This window comes from Papio anubis, chromosome 5, assembly GCF_008728515.1.
Source record: "Papio anubis isolate 15944 chromosome 5, Panubis1.0, whole genome shotgun sequence".
In the NCBI taxonomy this organism is placed as follows: Eukaryota; Metazoa; Chordata; class Mammalia; order Primates; family Cercopithecidae; genus Papio; species Papio anubis.
The window spans coordinates 173186794-173205245 of NC_044980.1; the positions used below are offsets into that span (position 1 = coordinate 173186794).

Consider the following 18452-nt stretch of genomic DNA (forward strand, 5'->3'; position numbering starts at 1 on the left):
CTAGCTGAGCCACAGGCGCGGGCTGAGCAGCCTTCTTGGATCTCAAGGAGCTATGCTGTTTTTTGAAGGTGTGCAGAGGTTTGAATTTACATGGCAATCATCCTCTGCCATACCTTTGACTTAATTACCTTGTTTTTTGCAGGTCAAAATGCTGTTTGGTGAAGAAAAATTAGCCCAAAGCTATTTCCGTAACGTGACCACCATTAATTTTCCAAAACCAGGTACTAACAGGAGTCAGCTGATAAGCCGGGCATGGTGGCTCATACCTGTAATCCCAGCACTCTGGGAGGCTGAGGTGGGCAGATCACTTGAGGCCAGGAGTTCAAGATCAGCCTGGCCAATGTGGTGAAACTCTGTCTCTACTAAAAATAAAAAAAATAGGCCGGGCGCGGTGGCTCAAGCCTGTAATCCTGGCACTTTGGGAGGCCAAGAGGGGTGGATCACGAGGTCAGGAGATCGAGACCATCCTGGCTAACACAGTGAAACCCCATCTCTACTAAAAAATACAAAAAACTAGCTGGGCGTGGTGGCGGGCACCTGTAGTCCCAGCTACTCGGGAGGCTGAGGCAGGAGAATGGCGTAAACCCGGGAGGTGGAGCTTGCAGTGAGCTCAGATCCGGCCACTGCACTCCAGCCTGGGCGACAGAGTGAGACTTTGTCTCAAAAATAAATAAAAAAAATAATAATAAAATAAATAAATAGCTGGGCATGGTGGCACACTCCTATAATCCCAGCTACTCAAGAGGCTGAAGCAGGAGAATCACCTGAACCTGGGAGGTGGAGGTTGCGGTGAGCTGAGATCACACCACTGCACTCCAGCCTGGAAGGCAGAGTGAGACCCTGTCTCAAAATAAATAAATAAATAAATAAATAAAAATAAAGTGAATCTTTTAAGTAGACACTAAAGTCTTTGTTTAATCTATACACTTAAAAGTTTCAATGTTCAAGTTGGCCAAAACTGTTTTTCCCCTGGCTATCATGTTGAGCAAATAGAGTTCACTTTCTATCTGGACAGGCATATGTGGGTATTTCTCTGTTGCCAAAATACATCCCAGCCTGTGGGCGAAGGATTACCCAGGTGCCGAGGCAAGAGACTGAAGGCACAAACTGTTTCAGTATAACACAGAAAACAGTTATAAGAATAGTCATAATACAAATTAGATAGATGATCATGGACATTATTGATCATTAGCATCAACATTATTAATCACTAGCTTTTGATATTGCTCTTTGATGTATTAGTCATATTACCAAGGAATAACCCATGGGTATAGGGTCAGGTGCTGAAGGGACATTGTGAGAAGTGACCTAGAAGGCAAGAGGTGAGCCTTCTGTCACGCCCGCATAAGGGCCGCTTGAGGGCTCCTTGGTCAAGCGGTAACGCCAGTGTCTGGGAAGGCACCCGTTACTTAGCAGACCGTGAAAGGGAGTCTCCTTTCCTTGGAGGAGTCGGGGAACACCCTGCTCCACCAGCTTCTTGTGGAAGGCTGGATATGATCCAGGCCTGCCCACAGTCATCTGGAGGCCTAAACCCCTCCCTGTGGTGCTGTGCTTCAATGGTTACGCTCCTTGTCCACTTTCATGCTCCTCCCGTACTCCTGGTTCCTCTTTGAAGTTCTTAGAAGACAGCGGTAGAAGAAATAGTGAAAGTCTTGAAGTCTTTGATCTTTCTTGTAAGTGCATAGAAGAAAACGCTGACGTATGCTGCCTTTCCTCTCTGCTTTGGCTACTAGCAGGGAAGGGCCCCCTGTCCCATGGTCACATGACTTGCTTGACCTTGTCAATCACTTGGACGACTCACTCTCCTTACCCTGCTCCCTTGTCTTGCACGCAGTAAATATCAGCGCGCCTAGCCATTCGGGGCCACTAGCGGTCTCCGCATCTTGGTGGTAGTGGCTCCCTGGCCCAGCTGTTTTCTCTTTATCTCTTTGTCTTGTGTCTTTGTTTCTTACGATCTCTCATCTCCACAGATGGGGAGAACACCTGCTAAGCTCTGTAGGGTCAGACCCTACACCAGCCAGTTCAGATTACAGTATCTACCTGGCTCTGCAGCCACTGGATGAAGTTCAGGGGTTTTGGGGCTGGGGCGGCCTCCCCAACCTGGAGGAGGGTGTGTGTGCCCCGGGCATGGTGGGTTCTGCGTCGTGTCAGAAAGACACAGCGTCTGAGCTCTGTCAGGTGACAGGGAGGTGTCGGGACCGGCACGCAGGTGGTCAGCATGCGGCGGGGAGGGGCTCCTGTGGTGCCAGGTGAGGAGGGGAGTCTCAGGGCAGCTCACCTTGAACATGTGAAAAGCTCATAGGGAGCCACGAGAGGTTCCAGGAAGAGGGCTGGGCACGCCCAGGCCCCAGCCTCCCTCCTCCAGGGGAAGGCAATGTCAACACCGGCAGTGCAGGAGGCTCACGAAGCCCTTACCTGAAGCCGCTTTCTCGTCTATGCCTGCTCTCTATCTGCTCAAACTCCTCCGAGGCCAGCACCATCCCACTGTCCGTCTGGTTGTCCTGTGTGAAGAGGACAAGCCAGGCTGTGGGCCCCGCCTGAGGCCCTCCTGCAGGGCAGCCACCCCCAGCCAGGACAGCGCGGCATGACCCTGCGGTGCAGCTGACCTAACACCCGTCCCTGAGACACTGAGCCGGAAACAAGGTGTCCATTCCATCCCAGGGTGAGGGTCACATGCCCCTGCCACGGAGGCAAACACTGAGGTCGGGGGCTGTGTCTGGCCCGTGGACACCTCACACTGGGGGACCTCCATGGTGGCCAAGCCTACACTCAGTGTGCAAAGAGCAGGAGCCGCGGGAGAACCAGGGATAGGACTTACAACCCGGCAGCTTGTAGTTCAAAAAACGGTCATTGTGAGGCTGCCTCCCGACTCGGCGGGCTTTGTTACCCTTTCACTGTGGCTTGGTGTGGTTTTTATTCTGAATCACACGGGAGGGAAACTGCGATCTTTTCAGAGTCCCCCAGTGTCTTCAAGTGGCCCTGAAGGCAGGAACCCAGGTCCCTGAGGTCTGGCCAAGGGCTCCCATGGGGCCCCTCTGCCCAGCGCTCACTGACCAGGCCCAGGACTCCCGAACCTGCCACCGAGGAGGAGGAGGAGCTGTCCTTCCACTGGGGTTTCTGCACTGCTGAGGAGGGGAGGCCTCGTGTGGGGGTGACGAGGGCATAGGACAGAAAGCAGCTGTGAGACGTGGCATCGTAGGAGGGCCCAGATGTGCCCAAGGCTCTCCCTGGACTTGCATTTTCTTTTTTTGAGATGGAGTCTCGCTCTGTCGCCCAGGCTGGAGGGCAGTGGCGCGATCTCAGCTCACTGCAAGCTCCGCCTCCCGGGTTCACGCCATTCTCCTGCCTCAGCCTCCCAAGTAGCTGGGACTACAGGCGCCGCCACCACGCCCAGCTAATTTTTTGTATTTTCGGTAGAGACGGGGTTTCACCATGTTAGCCAGGATGGTCTCGATCTTCTGACCTCATGATCCGCCCACCTCGGCCTCCCAAAGTGCTGGGATTACAGGCGTGAGCCATCATGCCCGGCCTGGACTTGCACTTTAAAAGGATAGTCTTTTCTGTTAAAAAGCCTGCAATTGGTTTCTGCCATTTGCCTTACGAATTTCCGAGGCTGCCTCCCGAGGTGGCCCCAGCCCTGACCCGAGAGCACAGCCCCCGCCCGTCATGTGAAGTACCACAGAGGCCTTGTAGGTCATTGGGGTCATGGGGAATTCTTCAAATGTCTTCATCCGGGAGGAACCATGGGTCTGAGTCCCTCTGGCCAGGCACCCGGGAAAGGACACCCAGTTGTAATACCTGTGGGGAGAAATCAGAAGGTACTGAGGAATGCACCCCAACAACTCTCCTCGAAGTTCTCTCTGCTGTCCCTGTGCCTCCTCTTCCCCTGGAAAGGACCCCCAGCCTGGGGCAGGAGTACGGACGGGCCTGGGTCTGAGTGCTGGCAGGGGCCTCTCCGTGGGCCTGGCCTCAGATGTCTACCCCACAGCCTCAGCAGCAGGGCCTGGGTGTGCACCTCCACCCTGGGCCGTGTTTCCTCCCGAGTCCACTGCTGAGCTCTGTGATGGGAAGTGAGGGGCATCCAGCCCCGTGGGGCATGGAGCTCCTCCCGCGGATGGGCTACCCTGGGCCAGCCAGGCAGCCCCGGGGCTGCAAGCTGCTGACTGCCCTGCCCACACGTGTGTGCGCTAAGGCACATGTTGCGGGGTTGGTGGAAGGAGCCTGGCAAAATCCAGCTCACTGTGGTTGTCCCCGAGGACTAGCCCTGCCATGTGCTGGGGCAGAGCCTGCATCTCAGCAACGCTGGTGTGAATGTGGGCGGCACAGCCATCCTGAGTGTGAAATGCCAGGGATAAGAGAGCCTGGGCAGAGTTCTGGGAATTAAGTTACGTTCTCCTCCTGACCATGCCTCAGTTGGAGACCTTCCCTCCTCCCAGGGACTCTTGGGGACTCACCCCCAGACTAGTCAGTGATTTAGATAATCAGAGACTCCTGGGAGGAATATTGGCCCAAACACAGTCCACTCCACCTCTCCGTGAGAAAAGCACCCTTGTCGGGCGCGGTGGCTCACGCCTGTAATCCCAGCACTTTGGGAGGCCGAGGCGGGCGGATCACAAGGTCAGGAGATTGAGACCATCCTGACTAACACAGTGAAACCCTGTCTCTACTAAAAAATGCAAAAAATTAGCTGGGCGTGGTGGCGGGCACCTGTAGTCCCAGCTACCTGGGAGGCTGAGGCAGGAGAATGGTGTGAACCTGGGAGGCAGAGCTTGGAGTGAGCTGAGATCCCACCACTGCACTCCAGCCTGGGTGACAGAGCGAGACTCCATCTCAAAAAAAAAAAAAGAAAAAGAAGTACCCTTGATGTTGGGGTGAGGGGACACTGGTGGGTGGACAGGACTCAAAAACAAGCACGCAGCCAGGTCACATGGCCTTGGAGGGGACCTGCAGTGGGTCATTTACAGCCGCTCTGTGCTCTGGGTTCGTGCACACTGGTCTCTGACGTCGCATGATTTGCTTTCCCCCAAAGACGCACAGGGATAAAATGCACCCTGTCCACATGGCTTTCTCCCACCCCATTCCTGGACCCACAGGACAGCTGACCTGGCGGCCAGGCTGTGGCGCTGCAGGTTTGGCGGGCTGTCCTCAGCGTCAGCCTGGGCGATGTGTAGGGCCACAGTGGACACCTGTGAGAAGCTGCCCTCTTCTGAGCTCTGAGAGCCACGTGGGGCCATGCAGGCCTCCTCTTCCTCCTGGCGGGGAACAGGAGAGGCAGCCGGGCCAGAAACCACCAGTCGCTGCCCTCAGCCCTCGCCCCTGCACTTGGGACTGCTTGGGCTCCTGAGCCCTGAAATAGGGTCCTAACAGACCATGCGGGCACGTGAGTGCTCCAAGGAGGAAACGAGCTCGTGCAGAAGCCAGCACATTTCAGCCGTCACGACAGGTAAGGGATCAAGGTAGCAGAATGCCAGCTGTGCCAACCTCACCAAATTCTCCCAACGGCCCTTCCAGGTACCTCCTATATGGATAAGGCAGATGGGGCAGGCCGGGGCTCGGCCGGATCATCCGTCCTCCAGTCCCCGGCTGAGCATGCAGCCTCAGGAACTGGGGCCAGCACTTCCTACCTTCTCTGGATGGAACTAGAGCCACAGCACCCATCCCAGTCCCTAGGCCTGGGCAACAGGCCGCTCCCGGGTCCTTGCTCCAGGCCCCACTTTGAGCTGGGTCACGAGCAGGCCCGTCCCCCACCCTGGAGGAGCACCACCTTGGGAGGTGGAGACATCAGGACACACAGGTCAGGGGTCCGTGTGCTCAGTGGAGTGGGGGACAGAACCGGGACCAGCTGAAGGAATGCATCATGATGATGCCAGCGAGATGGGGCTGCCTCGCAGGCCAGTGGGGACCAGCCTAGGATTCCCCTTGGGCAGGGACAGGCTCTGACTATCCACACAGCATCTGGAACAGGCAGCGTAGGTGTGCGGTGGGCGTGTGCTCAACAGAAAGATGCAAGGGTGTGGGGACGAGGTGTGGGTAGGGGCCCAGGACCACACCACCCAAGCCTAGAGGTGGGCAGAGCCTAGAGGGGCTTGGAGGGGCAGCTGGGGCCAGGGACCCAGGGCAGGGGCCAAAGGCCACAGTAGAACAGGGTGCGGAAGGGGCTCACTTGCAGGCCCCCGCCCTGGAGCAGGTCCCCCAGGATCTCCACCAGCTCCGAGAACGCAGGTCTCGCCTTGGGGTCTCCAGACCAGCAGTTCAGCATGATACGGCGTCTGCAGGATCACGTGGGCTGCTGGACCGCGTGCACCCCACCCCCGCCCCAGCACCTTCAGTCCCCCAGCCTTCCTGGGCCCTCTCACCCACTCTGCCCTCCTCCTGACACGTGCCCCACCCTTGTCCGGCTACCCTCGTTCCTCCTTCAAGTGTTAGCCCAGCGTCACCTCCTGGTGATGCTTTCCCTGAACACCCGGTTCTGTCTGTTCCGACAGCACCCGGCCTTCCCTCCTGGTGCCTGTTGCAGCTATGCCACAGACTACCCGTGTGTCTTGAGGGTGGTGCCCAGGCCTGTCCTACTGGCCCTGGCTTCCCTGATGCCACCCTTTCAAGGCCACAATCCCCACGCCCCCTATGCTTACTGCCCGCAACACCTGCAGGGCCATGGGGAGGCTCACATGGCAGGAGTGGCCAGCTCCGGGGCCCTCATCCTCGTGCCGTCTCTCAGCCGCTGGCAGAACTCCTCATTGATCTGCACCCCAGGGTATGGGGAGGCCCCTGACAACAAGAAGGGGAGGTGGGTGGGGAGCAAGCCCCCCCAAGTCACCCCGTCTGTCCCTTCCCCCATCCCCGTGGTGGGGTGGAGACGGCTCATCCGATCCTGCTCTACCCGGGACCCGGGCAGGTCGCGGCCCTCCCCAGTTCAAGTTCTTCATTTAGTTAAAAGAGGACTGTGCCGCCTGCTTGCTAGGGGTGCCAAGAGCATCCACGCACTGGCAACATGGTAGACATCATGGATACCGGATCATCGTGGCGGGGGAGCCGCCTGTGGTCAGTTTCAACAAAGCCTCTCTCGCCTCTCACTGCTTCTGATGCTCCCCACCAGCCCTGCTGCTCCGTCCTGGATCGCTGACCCAAGCTCTCGCGCCTCCTACACTCTTCCTGCTCCTTTAGTTTCCGTAGTAGCATGTATCACTGTTGCCACTTGCTGACGTTTTAAGTTATTCAAGTTCACTGCCCTACCCTGGCCTGGAGGCTTCATCATGCCTGCAGCGGGGCCTGCGCTCCCACATGGAGCTCCTGCAGTAGGCACGTCCGCTGACTGAGCCCTGAGTTCCCTCTGGGGCTGCCACGTGAACAGGCTCAGCCCCGGCCCAGGCTTCAGCGTGCACCCCACAGAGGGTGGCCCACATTGGAGGCAAACTCCTCTCGGAGGCTGGGCCAGGCTGGGGAGAGGTGGGGGGCTCTTGGTGGCCCACAAAGCCCCTGCTTCGGAACGACCTGGCACATACCTCCAGGTGCCCAGTCCCTTACTCCAGCAGGGCTGGTCATGTAACCTGCCACCAGTGACCTCGCCTCCTCTCCCCACCGGCACCCCGTCCTGCACTCACCCAGAGAGAAGATCTCCCAGAGCAGCACCCCAAAGGACCACACGTCACTCTGCGTGGTGTACACCTTGTCAAAGATGCTTTCAGGGGCCATCCACTTCAGCGGCAGCCGGGCCTGGGGAGGCGGAGGGAAGCATGTCCCATGGCGGATAGGAGGAGAGGGCTGAGGCCAGGCGCTCTGGCACCCCCTACCAGGGCCCTCTGCCTGGGTGGAAGGTGCCTCCCTGCTGCTGTTCTCCTGGATCTGCCGGGGACCCCCTCTTTCCCTGAGCTCTCAGGGGAGGGGTATCGGGGGAGACCGCAGGCCTTCTTCCAGCCCTAGATCCCCAACCCAGCCTCCTGATGAAACGCACCCCTGCACACTCTCACCATCTCCCCTGACAAGCACGTTCCATCTACTCACTGTCCCTGCCCTAGAAGCTGGGCCATCACTCCTGACGCCCTCCTCCTGGGCTCCTGAGGCATCTCCGCCACCAGCTCTGTCTCCCTCTCATGGTCTCTACCTGGGAGCCCTGAGGGCCAGGGCCCTTCTGGACTGGCCTCTACCTCCACCCCAGCACCCCTACTCCCCTCTCTTCCCAGCCTGTGGTGTCAGGGGAGTTTCTGTAAGTGCACACCTGATCCTTCCCTCCAACCAGCAGCCACACTGGGCTGGATGGCCCATCACGCCCAGGCTCTGGGCCCATCCTGCTCCTCCACCTCACTCTGACACCTTTCCTCTCCCAGGGATGGAACCCTGACCCGCCTTGGAAGCTCATCCAGGCACCTGCTGCCCTGCCTGAGCTCCACTTATGAGACACACTCCGCCTCCTGGGTTCCACATACTCCACCAAGCTGGTCCATCTCTAGGATAGACGCCACGCAATGCCTTGCACACACAGGCCCCACAGGGTAGGCCCTGGGAGTCAAGGCCCGCTGCATGGACCACGGCACTGGGCAAAGCACAAGCTCCAATTGGAGCCCTGGGGCCCCACTTGTCAACTCCCGTCTCCACTTCCTTGCCCCAGGATGCCTAAGTTGTGGGGGGGGTGGTCACTAGGGTCCCCTGGGGGCAGGGAGTCCCCCAGCAGCTGGGCAGGTGGCTGGCCAACCAAGGAGCCCACATCACCCTGTGCTAGCACTCCCTCTCCTGGACAGGCAGTCTGTGGTCCCACCCCATCACCTATTTTGCCCCACATTCCCTCTCCTCAATGGCCTGCACTCACGCTGCCCTTGCGGACGTAATCAGGGTCTTTGTAGATGTCCCGGGCAAGGCCAAAGTCACAGATCTTCACCACGTCGCTTTCTGACAGCAGAATGTTCCGAGCAGCCAGGTCTCTGTGGATGCACTGGGGTGCAGGGAGGCGCAATGGGGGCTGTCAGTGCAGGCCCCTGGGGTAACACCCACACCCGAAACTCCAGGGTGCCCAAGCAGTGGGGACCGTGGGGGTGCCCTGCCTGTGGGGAAGGATTTCTGTCCATCTCCGGGACTCATCATGGAGACAGCTTGTGGAATTGTGGGGAAGCAGAGAAAGTCGTGGAGTCAGACAGACTCTGCTGCTGACCAGCCAAGAGACTTTGGGACGTCAGCTCCCTGCTTTGGGCAGTTTCCTCCTCTGAAAGTGGGAGAGATGCTAATGGACCTCAGAGCCCCTGCAGGGTGAAGTCTGAACCAAGCACTTCTTGGTGACTGGTGGGGATGCACCACCCTTTCCCCGTCTGCAGGGCCTTCAGAGGAAGCTCACCTTTCGGGAAGCCAGGAACTCCATCCCTCTGGCCACCTGGAAGCTGTAGCAGACAAGATCCTCCATGGTCAGCGGGCTCAGCCACAGGTCCTCAGCTGCACAGCGGGCGAGGTGGGCTCAGGAGGCGCCTCCACCACCGCCTCCATCCACCCAGCCCCAGGGAGCAGCTAACAAGCATTTCAGCCCCTCTCCTGCCCCCTCAGCCTCCGGAACACCCACGTGCTACTCCCAGAGCAGTAAATACTGTTGCTCTGTGGGGGCTTGGCACCTGCTGCTTGGCCCTCAACTGCCTGCCTGGTCTGCAGGGCAATTTCCTATTCAGCCTGTGACGACCCAGTCAATCGTGGAACACCTGTGTGAAAATTGTCCCCAGGTGTCTTCCCTTCCTAAGGCAGAGCCCATTCCACACTCTCCCACGAAAGCCCCCACCGAGGGCCCCAGGCTGGGTTTCCCTAGGGTGCCTGATCATGGTATCTAACCGGGCCTGTCAGGCACTAGGAAAGGGGAAGAAGCCAGGCTCTAACCGTCTTGGTCTGGAGAAGCTCGCCTCGCTCCGCCCTCGTTCTTCGGGAACCGAGCAAAGAGGACCCTGTCGCTGCTCCCTGGCCTCCGATCCAGCCTGGCCAGCTCCACCATGGCGCGGATGCGTCCGCGCTGCTCGGGAGACTTCTCCTGCGGATGCATGAAGCTGGCTCGAGGGCGCCCAGGTGTCCACGGCAGAGGCGCCTCCACTCCCCCGCCGCCCGTGGCGCCCGGCGGGCCGCCCACTCACTGCGTAGGGGCTGAAGGTCTCCCGCTTGGCGCGCAGGAAGTTGGAGAGGTTGCCGTACTTGCAGTACTCCACGATCACCATGAGGGGCCCTGCGGCGGGACGGGGCGGGCCGTGCGTTCGAACCCGGGACGCGCTGCGGGCGCGCTCCGCATTTGCACCCGCGCCCCCGCGGGCCTCCCAGCGCCGGCCCTGCAGCCCCTCCCGCCCGCGGCGCCCTGCGCCCAGGGTCTCGCCGTCCCAGCGGGCCGCCCCGCTGCGTACCCTTGGGCTTGGTGCACGCCCCCAGGAGGTTGACCACGTTGAGGTGGTTCCCGATGTGAATCAGGATCTTGAGCTCCGACATCAGCGCGCGGTGCTCGCTGGCTGTGGCGCCCTCTGGAGGGGACACAGGCCTCGCGTCGGCCCCAATCCGGGCACGGCCCCCTTTCCCGCCACGGGCTGCTTAGCTAAGGCACAGCCAGCACTCTGGGCACGGGGAGGGGTACCAAGGCCCCAGGACATCCTGCTGGCCCCACTGAGGCAGGGGGTTCGGGTGGTACCTTGGCTCTGACTCCCGCAGCCTCCCTGTAGAATCTTGGATGAGACTGGCTCCCAGCCTCAGTTTCCCTTCCTGAGTTGCCATGCCACCGGCCCACCCAGAGCTGCTGCTCCTCACTACCTAGGCTGCCCCTTTCGCCCGCAGACCCCACACCTTTCAGCATTTTCACGGCCACGGTGTCACAGCTGCTGCCCTTGTTGATGCCGAAAGCGGAGGCTTCCACCACCTTCCCGAAGGCGCCGTAGCCGAGCACTCTCCCTGTCGGGGCAGGGAGCCAGTTGCAGGTGAGCTGTATGGGGTGAGGGTGGAGACAGGTGGGCAGCAGGGGAGCCCCGTCCAGAGGTCCAGGAGGACAGGCCTGGCAGCAGGAGGAGCGTGGGGAGCCTCTCTGCCAAACAGGAAGAGCGTGGGAGCCACAGCGGGAAGAGAGGGAGAGGGTGGACAGGAAGCCGCGCATCCTCCCGGGTAGGTGTGACAGATCCACCCTGCTCAGGGTGGCAGCAGGTGACCTCGGGGAGCCTGGGAACTGGGAACCCTGGCTAAGGCTCTGGTTACCCACGCCCAGAGGGGCAGGTCAGGCCAGGCAGAACTTCCTGGTGGGAGTTTCGAGAATGGAGGGATTCAGGAACTCCAGCCTGCAGCAGGTGCGCCGGGCAGGAGGTGTGGGTTGGACAGGCTGGTGCTGGCCTCACCCAGGTGCAGCCGCTCTCGGGGGAACTCCCACTGGCTGGCGTCGTAGGACAGGTATTCGCATTGCTCCTCCAGAGGCACCTCCCCGGGGTCCATGATGATGGACAGGTAGCCCGTCTTGATGTCTGCGTGGGCCGGCTGCGGGGACCGGACAGGGAGGAGTGGGGCAGCTCACTGACTTGGCCGTACCACTGTGGCTGGGGCAGAACTTTGCCCAGGACAGATGGCACGTCCTGCGGGGCTCTCAGTCAAGGAGGGGACGGAGTAACAGGCAGACCTCTGCGGGGTTGGAGCCCAGGGTGGAGGGCTGCCAGGCTACCCAGGAGACAAGGCTGCCAGGTCAACTAGGGCGGGCACCTTATTCTTTATCTTAAGGGCGGCCAGGGTGGGGGAGTCCTGAGAGAGACCCCACCAGGAGAGGGGAGGGACACTCACCCTCCTCATGTTACAGAAGATGAGGAGGAGGAGGACCCAGAAGAAGACAGCGATGACCCCGGTACCGACAAGGATCACGATCTCCATGCTGCCCTTATCTTCAGAGCCTGCGTGGGCAGAAAGGGGCCGGCGTGTGTGTGTGTGTGTGTGTGTGTGTGTGTGTGTGTGTGGCAGAGGGTGCACTGCAGGCAGCGCCGCTTCTGGTGGGCACGACTTGCCCGAAGTGGCCACAAGAAGGCGCTAACTGGGGGCAGGAAGGGGGTTGAGGGGTGCAGGGTGAGGCCGGACCTTCCACGGCCACGCTGGCGGAGGAGTTGACGCAGCCCTTGGCGTTGCACACGCTGCACAGATAGCGACCCGCATCCTCCTCGCGCACGCGCTGGATGCTCAGCTTCTGGTTGGAGTCCGCCAAGTCGACTCCTGCAGGGGGTGGGGTGGAGGGGCGGGTCCACCTGGGTTTGGGGTCGTTGGCCTCGCGGGCCTCGGGACCTGCCCTTCGCCCGGGCCACCCTCCCTACCAGACTTTTCCTCCAGCAGCCTCTCGTCTTTGTACCACACGATGCTGGGCGCGTGCGCTCCGGCCACCAAGCACTGCATCTCCAGGGAGTCGCTCACGTTCACCAGGAGGTCAGTCAAGTTCTGCGTGAGTCGAGGGGCCTCCAGGGCTGGGGGCAGGGGTTGAGAAGGAACTCAGTGGAGTTGCACTTAGCAGGAGGACCCTCTTTGGGCTGGGAGCAGAGGGAGGGAAGGATCCCCGAAAGCTGGACTCAGGGTTTGTGCGCCGGGCAGGAGCGCGGCGCGTCTCCGCAGGGGGAGGCGGATAGTTAGGAGGGGGCGCTCCTGCAGGCCAGGGCCGTGAATAGACGTCCCAGGGGCGAGCCACGCCGGGGCAAAGGCAGAGACAGCTTCGGCTAGAAAAGAGCGAGTCCCCGCCCTCCCCGCGGCCAGCCTCACCCTGCACCGACAGGTACTTCTTGTGGCAGTGCTTGTCATGGCTGCGCCGGTCTTGCACTTCGCACACATAGTGGCCCTCATGCTCGGGCGCGACGCGGGGGATACTCAGGCTGAGCGTGGCGTGGCGCGCCCCAGGCGCCACCTCCTCCAGGCTGGCGGCCAGAGGGGTGGCGAACAGATGCACGTTCTTGCAGTCGAGCAGCAGCGGGTTCCCGTGCGCATCGTGCAGCGTGGACAGGTTGAGGCGGTACCAGCGCAGGTGCTCGTACTTGTAGCTGTCGGCTTGGCAGCTCAGGAGCACGGGCTGGCCCTCTAGTAGCTCCTCGGATGGCTTGGATTCGATGCTGAAGCCGTCGGGGATGGCTGTGGAGGGAGGAAGAAGGCCCGTGACACTGCCCTGGGAGTTTGCTCACCCATCCACCTGCCGCCCCGGGGTCTCCTGCCTCCTTCCCTCTCTCTCTCTCTCTCTCCTGGAGGAGCCCCAGCTGGACTGCTTGCCCCCACCCCCGAGAAGCCCAGGTCATCAGGAGTTCCATGACCCCACTCAGTGAGACTTGAGCCTCATTCTCTCCTGAAGCTTGCCACGGCCCACCCCATGTTCAGCCTGAAACAGTGTCTTCTTCCCTGGCTCTTCCCAGTGCCATGTGCCCATTTCCTTTTGCCTCTCTGGTCCCTTCTGGTCAGGCTCCTGTGGCCTCCCCAGCCCCCAGGTGTTCTCTGGGGCTCCATCTCTCTGCTGGTGCCCTGATTTACATTCTGGGACCCAGTGGCGTCTTCTCCTGGGCTCAGCTCTCCTGAGGTCACTAGCACATTTGAAAATCTGAGTAAGCCACAGATCTTCTCCCCAGAGCAAAATTCACACGAGTCACAAGGTCCCAGGGCTTGGGAAGGGGAGAGTGGGAGTGGGTATAGCTAGGAGGAGCTGCAGTGAGCCAAGGGCATCCTCGAGGGAGGAACCTCAGGGTTGGGGACAAAGGACACCATTCCATCCCAGTGCACCAGCACCCAGGCCCTATGCTGATAACCCTCAAATCTATTTTTCCTGTCTACAACTGGTGGGCCTTGGATCTCTCTCCTGGGTGCCCCACGGACCCCAGAAACTCAATGCGCCCAAACCTCCCCCCTCCGACCCTGTACCCAGGCCTGCCCGTGATGGTCTGGTCACTCACTGGTCACATAGAAGTAGATGAGCCGCTCATCCTGGCCCACCTTGTTGGAGACCACACACTTGTACATGGCGGACACGTTGGCATTCTGGATCACCAGCTTGCTCACGGTCTGGGAGAGCACAGGCAAAAGGATCCATTTCCTGCCCAAGTTCTCCCAACCTGGGCCCTCCCCTTCTGCAAGAAGGTCGCTGTGCCCACCACAGTCATGGGGGAAACTGAGGCTTTGGACTGGAGAAGACCGAAACTCACAGGACCAGGGATGGTGAGGCAGGGAAGAGAAGGCCTTGGGCAGCAGGGGGAGGCAGCTGCCCAGAGAAGTCAAGGGACAGTGCACGGGACTGCGGGCCTAGGCTGCGGTGACGTCACAGGGCAGCCTTTGGCAGGACCAGAGAGACCTCTGGCCGGGACTGGGCTCAGTCTGTGGCTATGCTGAGGGGCACCAGGGTCAGTCCAAGCCAGGGTGAGAATTCAGGCTGTGGTCACAGCAAAGGCCAGTCACTTCTGGATGGGGTCAGGCCCAACCCAGTTGCTGCTTGCTGAGATCCTTGTGAGATGCTCTCCTCAGCCCAGGACTGTCCACAACAGCAACTCCTGGGTCCAGGGTTACTGCGAGGGGTGGGGATGGCTCCCAGAAGGACTGAGGCCCCAGGGAGTAGGAAGCCTGAGACACAGGGGAGGAGGAAGGGCCATAGGCCCTGCCTACCATCCAAAGACCCCCACCCCCACCCCACCCCCAGCTGGGCACTTCCTGTCCAGGACTGGAACAGGAAGAGGCTCTGGAGGTGTGTAGGAAAACAGGAAGTGACTGGAGGAAGTAGGTGCCTTTGTTCAGTACCCCCTTCTCGGCGTTGCCCCCAGGCCGCGCCAGCGGCTCAACAGCCCTCTGTGCAGACCTGGTCAGCCTCCAGCCCTGTCCCCTCCTGGCCCTGGGGCCTGTGGGCCTCAGGGGTTCATGGCCTGGCCAGGTGGCCTTGCATCTCAGCTTCCTTGTCTGGGAAGCCGCCGGAGGTCCGCCCTCCATCACAAAGCCAGAGGCTGGCCCTCTGACCTTTCTGCAGGCAGGGTGGCCGAGGCCTACAGACTGCAGGAAGGTCACCCGCTCTCAGCCGCTCTGCCCAGCACTCTGGAAGCCAGGTGGAAACCATACGGCAGTAGTGGCCTCTCTCTCCTCCCTTCTCCTTCTCCCTGGGCACTCAGCAGCACGGCTGGCCTGTACCTTATTCTTCCCCTCCACAAACTCGGTCCAGGTGTCCAGGCTCTCGATGGGGTTCACAGCGTCCTGCGTGGTCACTGCCCTCCAGTCACGGCACTGTGGCATGAGGTCTCGCTGCTGCCGCCGCCGGCTGCCAGAGCCAGAAGAGGCAAGGGCAGGTCAGGGACACAGGCAGGAAGGGCCCACTTCGGGGGCGGGGTCAAGCCCTTGTCACACCCAGTCACCTTCTCATATGGAATGGTGGGCGAGGCTGGCCCTTGGGCCTGAGTGAGGGAGATGGGAAGGGGACTTTGTTTCTTTTCTTTTCTTTTGAGATGGAGTTTCACTCTTATTGCCCAGGCTGGAGTGCAGTGGCACGATTTCAGCTCACTGAAACCTCCGCCTCCTAGGTTCAAGCGATTCTCCTGCCTCAGCCTCCCAAGTAGCTGGGATTACAGGCGTGTGCCACCACGCCCATCTAATTTTTTTGTATTTTTAGTAGAGACAGGGTTTCTCCATGTTGGTCAGCTGGTCTCAAACCCCCGACCTCAGGTGATCCGCCGGCCTTGGCCTCCCAATATGCTGGGATTATAGGCGTGAGCCACCATGCCCAGCCTGTTTCTGGAGCTCTGTCTCCCACACTTCAGGGTCAGGACCCGGCAACCGTCCTACACAGGCTGCCGACACCACCTTCCTGTGTCCACTGTCCCTCGCACACGTGTGCACCCTGTCCCGCTTCTCTTGCTCCTTCCTGCAGAGGCCACCTTGGATCTGCCCACATGGCTGCAGGGGCAGCACAGTCCCATTCTGCCCCAGGAGGTGTCTCTGCCCGGCCTTTCCCTCTCTCCTGCTTTAGGAGCTGCGGCCTCCCTCTGGGCTGCGTGTGCACCCCCAGCAGCCTTGGCCTCCTGCCAGGATTGGGGGGTGGCCTCAGGGCCCCAAGGGAGGCTCCTATCTGCCCCTGTGGAGGAGCCGAGCAGGGACTCTCTGAAGGGCTCCATCACTTGGCACAGAGCATAAAGGTGGCACACCCAGAAGGAAGGACATTTGGAGGTGCTGGCAGCGAGCTGCAGGCCACACGATCTAGAAGGATACTTATGAACCTTGGACATTTGGGGCCGGCTCAGGCCACCCCTACTGAGCCACCCCCACCGACCACCGCAGAGCCACAGCCAGTGGGGCCACCCTCATCTCCCAGCTAGGTTCTCAACTCCCACCCCGCCCCAGTTTGACACTAGGATCTCTCGCTAAAAGGAAAACCTGAGCCATATCTCCACTCCTCAACACCCTTCGCTGGCTCCCTAGTGCCTTCAAGCCCTGCCCACCTGGGCGCCCTCCTCTCATCCCCTGCTCGTCTAAGTGTCCTGTGAAACCCATCTGTCCTGCTGGCATCCCGCTCAGTGGAGGGGAGCGCGGCCCAGCAGGTGGGTGGCAGGTGGGTGAGGGGAGCGTGGCCCAGCAGGTGGGCGAGGGGAGCATGGCCCAGCAGGTGGGTGGCAGGTGGATGAGGGGAGCACGGCTCGGCAGGTGGGCGAGGGGAGCGCGGCTCAGCAGGTGGGTGAGGGGAGCACGGCCCAGCAGGTGGGTGAGGGGAGCACAGCCCAGCAGGTGGGTGAGGGGAGCGTGGCTCAGCAGGTGGGTTGGTCCTGCTGCTTACAGCTGTGCCCCTGGGAAAGCCATCTCCCTTCTCTGACCCTGTTTCCCTGTCTGTAAGGGGGTGACGTGAGTGCTGCACAGATGAGCTGAGGCACGTGAGCACACACGGTGTACCGTGGGGCTCAGTGCAACCATCCCAGAGGCTCAGATAACACCCTCCCAGACCCCTGCCCCACTGGAGGTGTCCTGCTGGGTGCTCAGAGGCACGTGCTTCCTCCTGCCTCCAGATGATGCAATTATGTGTCCAGAGGTCTTCGCTCTTGAGGGAGGTGGGTGGGGGCCGGACCCATCCTTTGTCCAGCCTGGCCAGCTGGTGGAGGAGGGGTGCAAGGGAGGCTCTGAGCCTCACTCAGGCGCGGTGAGGCCAGGGATTGGCTATAGCTGAAGGTAGGGTTCAAGTTCAGAGCCGGGCCCTGGGGAGGGGTGCAGGGAAGGCCTGGGTGGTGAGGGGCGCTATAAAGAGGGCTCCTCACGGCGGAGGCTGGGGGCGGGGGCGGGGGCTGTGGCTGTGCAGGGGCCTGGGCCGTACGTAGGAGCTGTACTCACAGACTCCGCTGGCCAAACATCTTGCAGGGTGTCCAGGGCCGCCAGTGCCAATGGATGCTGAGGGGCAGGGGCACCCCATAGGCCGTGCAGGTGAGGGCCTGGCGGCTGTGGCGCGAGTAGATGCTGGGGGAGGAGGCCTCCTTCTCGTGTATGTGGGGGGGCACTGGGGGCACAGCAGATGGCCGGTCAGCTGACTTCCAATGCCACGCCGCCCACCGCCCACCTGTGTGCTCTCCCATCCCTGGCCTACCATTCACCACCAGCTCCAGGCTGATGTTGCATCTGAGGCCAGCAGCGGAGTTCCACAAGGCGAGGGTGTAGATGCCGGTGCTGGCCTCTGTCACCTCCTTGAGCACTAGGGCATGTGGACTGTGGCGCCCGGACAGTGCCTTTCCATCCTTGTACCTGGCCGGGGAAGGGAGGTCAGGGCCCGTACAGATCCCACCTCAGCCCCAACCTCATCCTGGCACCCCCAGCCCCCGACCCCAAATACATGGTCAGGAGGAGGGAGGGGCTGGCAGGAGTGCAGGGTAGGGCGGGAGACACTGGTCTGCGAGGGGAAGGCCTAAGTCCCTGGAGATACCTCCAGGCCGCATCTCCCAGGTGTGACAACCGTGTCAGGCGGCCGGCTCAGGGGCATCGGTCACTGAGGTCTGCAGTAGCATCCCCTGCCTTGCCCCAAAGGCTCTGTGATCTCTCCACAAGTAGCGAGATGATCATGTCCCTGCTGGGGCAGTGCCTTCGCTCTCCCTACCTGTGGCTGCAGACAGCCTTCTTCGGCCAGGCTTGCCCAGCCCAGCCCAGGAGGATCCCACACACCTGGCTCCTCCACCCAGCCCGTCTGTGTGTTTGCTAGACCATCCACCCAGTCACTGCTCGCCATTGACATGTGATGGTGCCATAGGAAGGGTGGGCGCCACAGGAAGGGTGGGTGGGCGCCCAGATGTGGCAGGCCTGGAGACCCTGTCCTCTTTCTTACCGACATCTGAAGGAGTGAGGTGCAGTCCCTGTGAGCAGTCTAGCTCCTTGCCATGTGTGTGGCCCCTCCAGACACGTGGCCTTCTTGCTGTCCACCCCCCACCCCAAGGCCTGTCTATCACTGCCTGCCTCGCTGGGGCGCTCATTTCCGTAGCCAGGAATCTGCAGGGCTCCCTGCCTCCTTCATTTGGGTGGGGGTG

General features: G+C 60.8%; 1 protein-coding gene across 2 annotated transcripts in view; it reads right to left on the bottom strand.

The window, feature by feature from the left end:
• Positions 1-18452, bottom strand: part of FLT4 (fms related tyrosine kinase 4) — a 45865-nt gene that overhangs the window by 5250 nt on the left and 22163 nt on the right. For both annotated transcript variants that reach the window (XM_021940085.2, XM_021940084.2), the window contains 21 exons: positions 17525-17679; positions 17275-17437; positions 15097-15223; positions 13881-13989; positions 12712-13074; positions 12276-12422; positions 12046-12177; positions 11758-11864; positions 11325-11460; positions 10786-10890; positions 10356-10469; positions 10095-10183; positions 9847-9994; positions 9323-9417; positions 8804-8926; positions 7602-7713; positions 6669-6768; positions 6164-6269; positions 5104-5252; positions 3678-3798; positions 2416-2501 (listed from right to left, as the gene is read on the bottom strand). In XM_021940085.2, the coding sequence (XP_021795777.2) occupies positions 2416-2501; positions 3678-3798; positions 5104-5252; positions 6164-6269; positions 6669-6768; positions 7602-7713; positions 8804-8926; positions 9323-9417; positions 9847-9994; positions 10095-10183; positions 10356-10469; positions 10786-10890; positions 11325-11460; positions 11758-11864; positions 12046-12177; positions 12276-12422; positions 12712-13074; positions 13881-13989; positions 15097-15223; positions 17275-17437; positions 17525-17679 (2787 nt within the window). The remainder of the gene's footprint in view (positions 1-2415; positions 2502-3677; positions 3799-5103; positions 5253-6163; positions 6270-6668; positions 6769-7601; positions 7714-8803; positions 8927-9322; positions 9418-9846; positions 9995-10094; positions 10184-10355; positions 10470-10785; positions 10891-11324; positions 11461-11757; positions 11865-12045; positions 12178-12275; positions 12423-12711; positions 13075-13880; positions 13990-15096; positions 15224-17274; positions 17438-17524; positions 17680-18452) is intronic.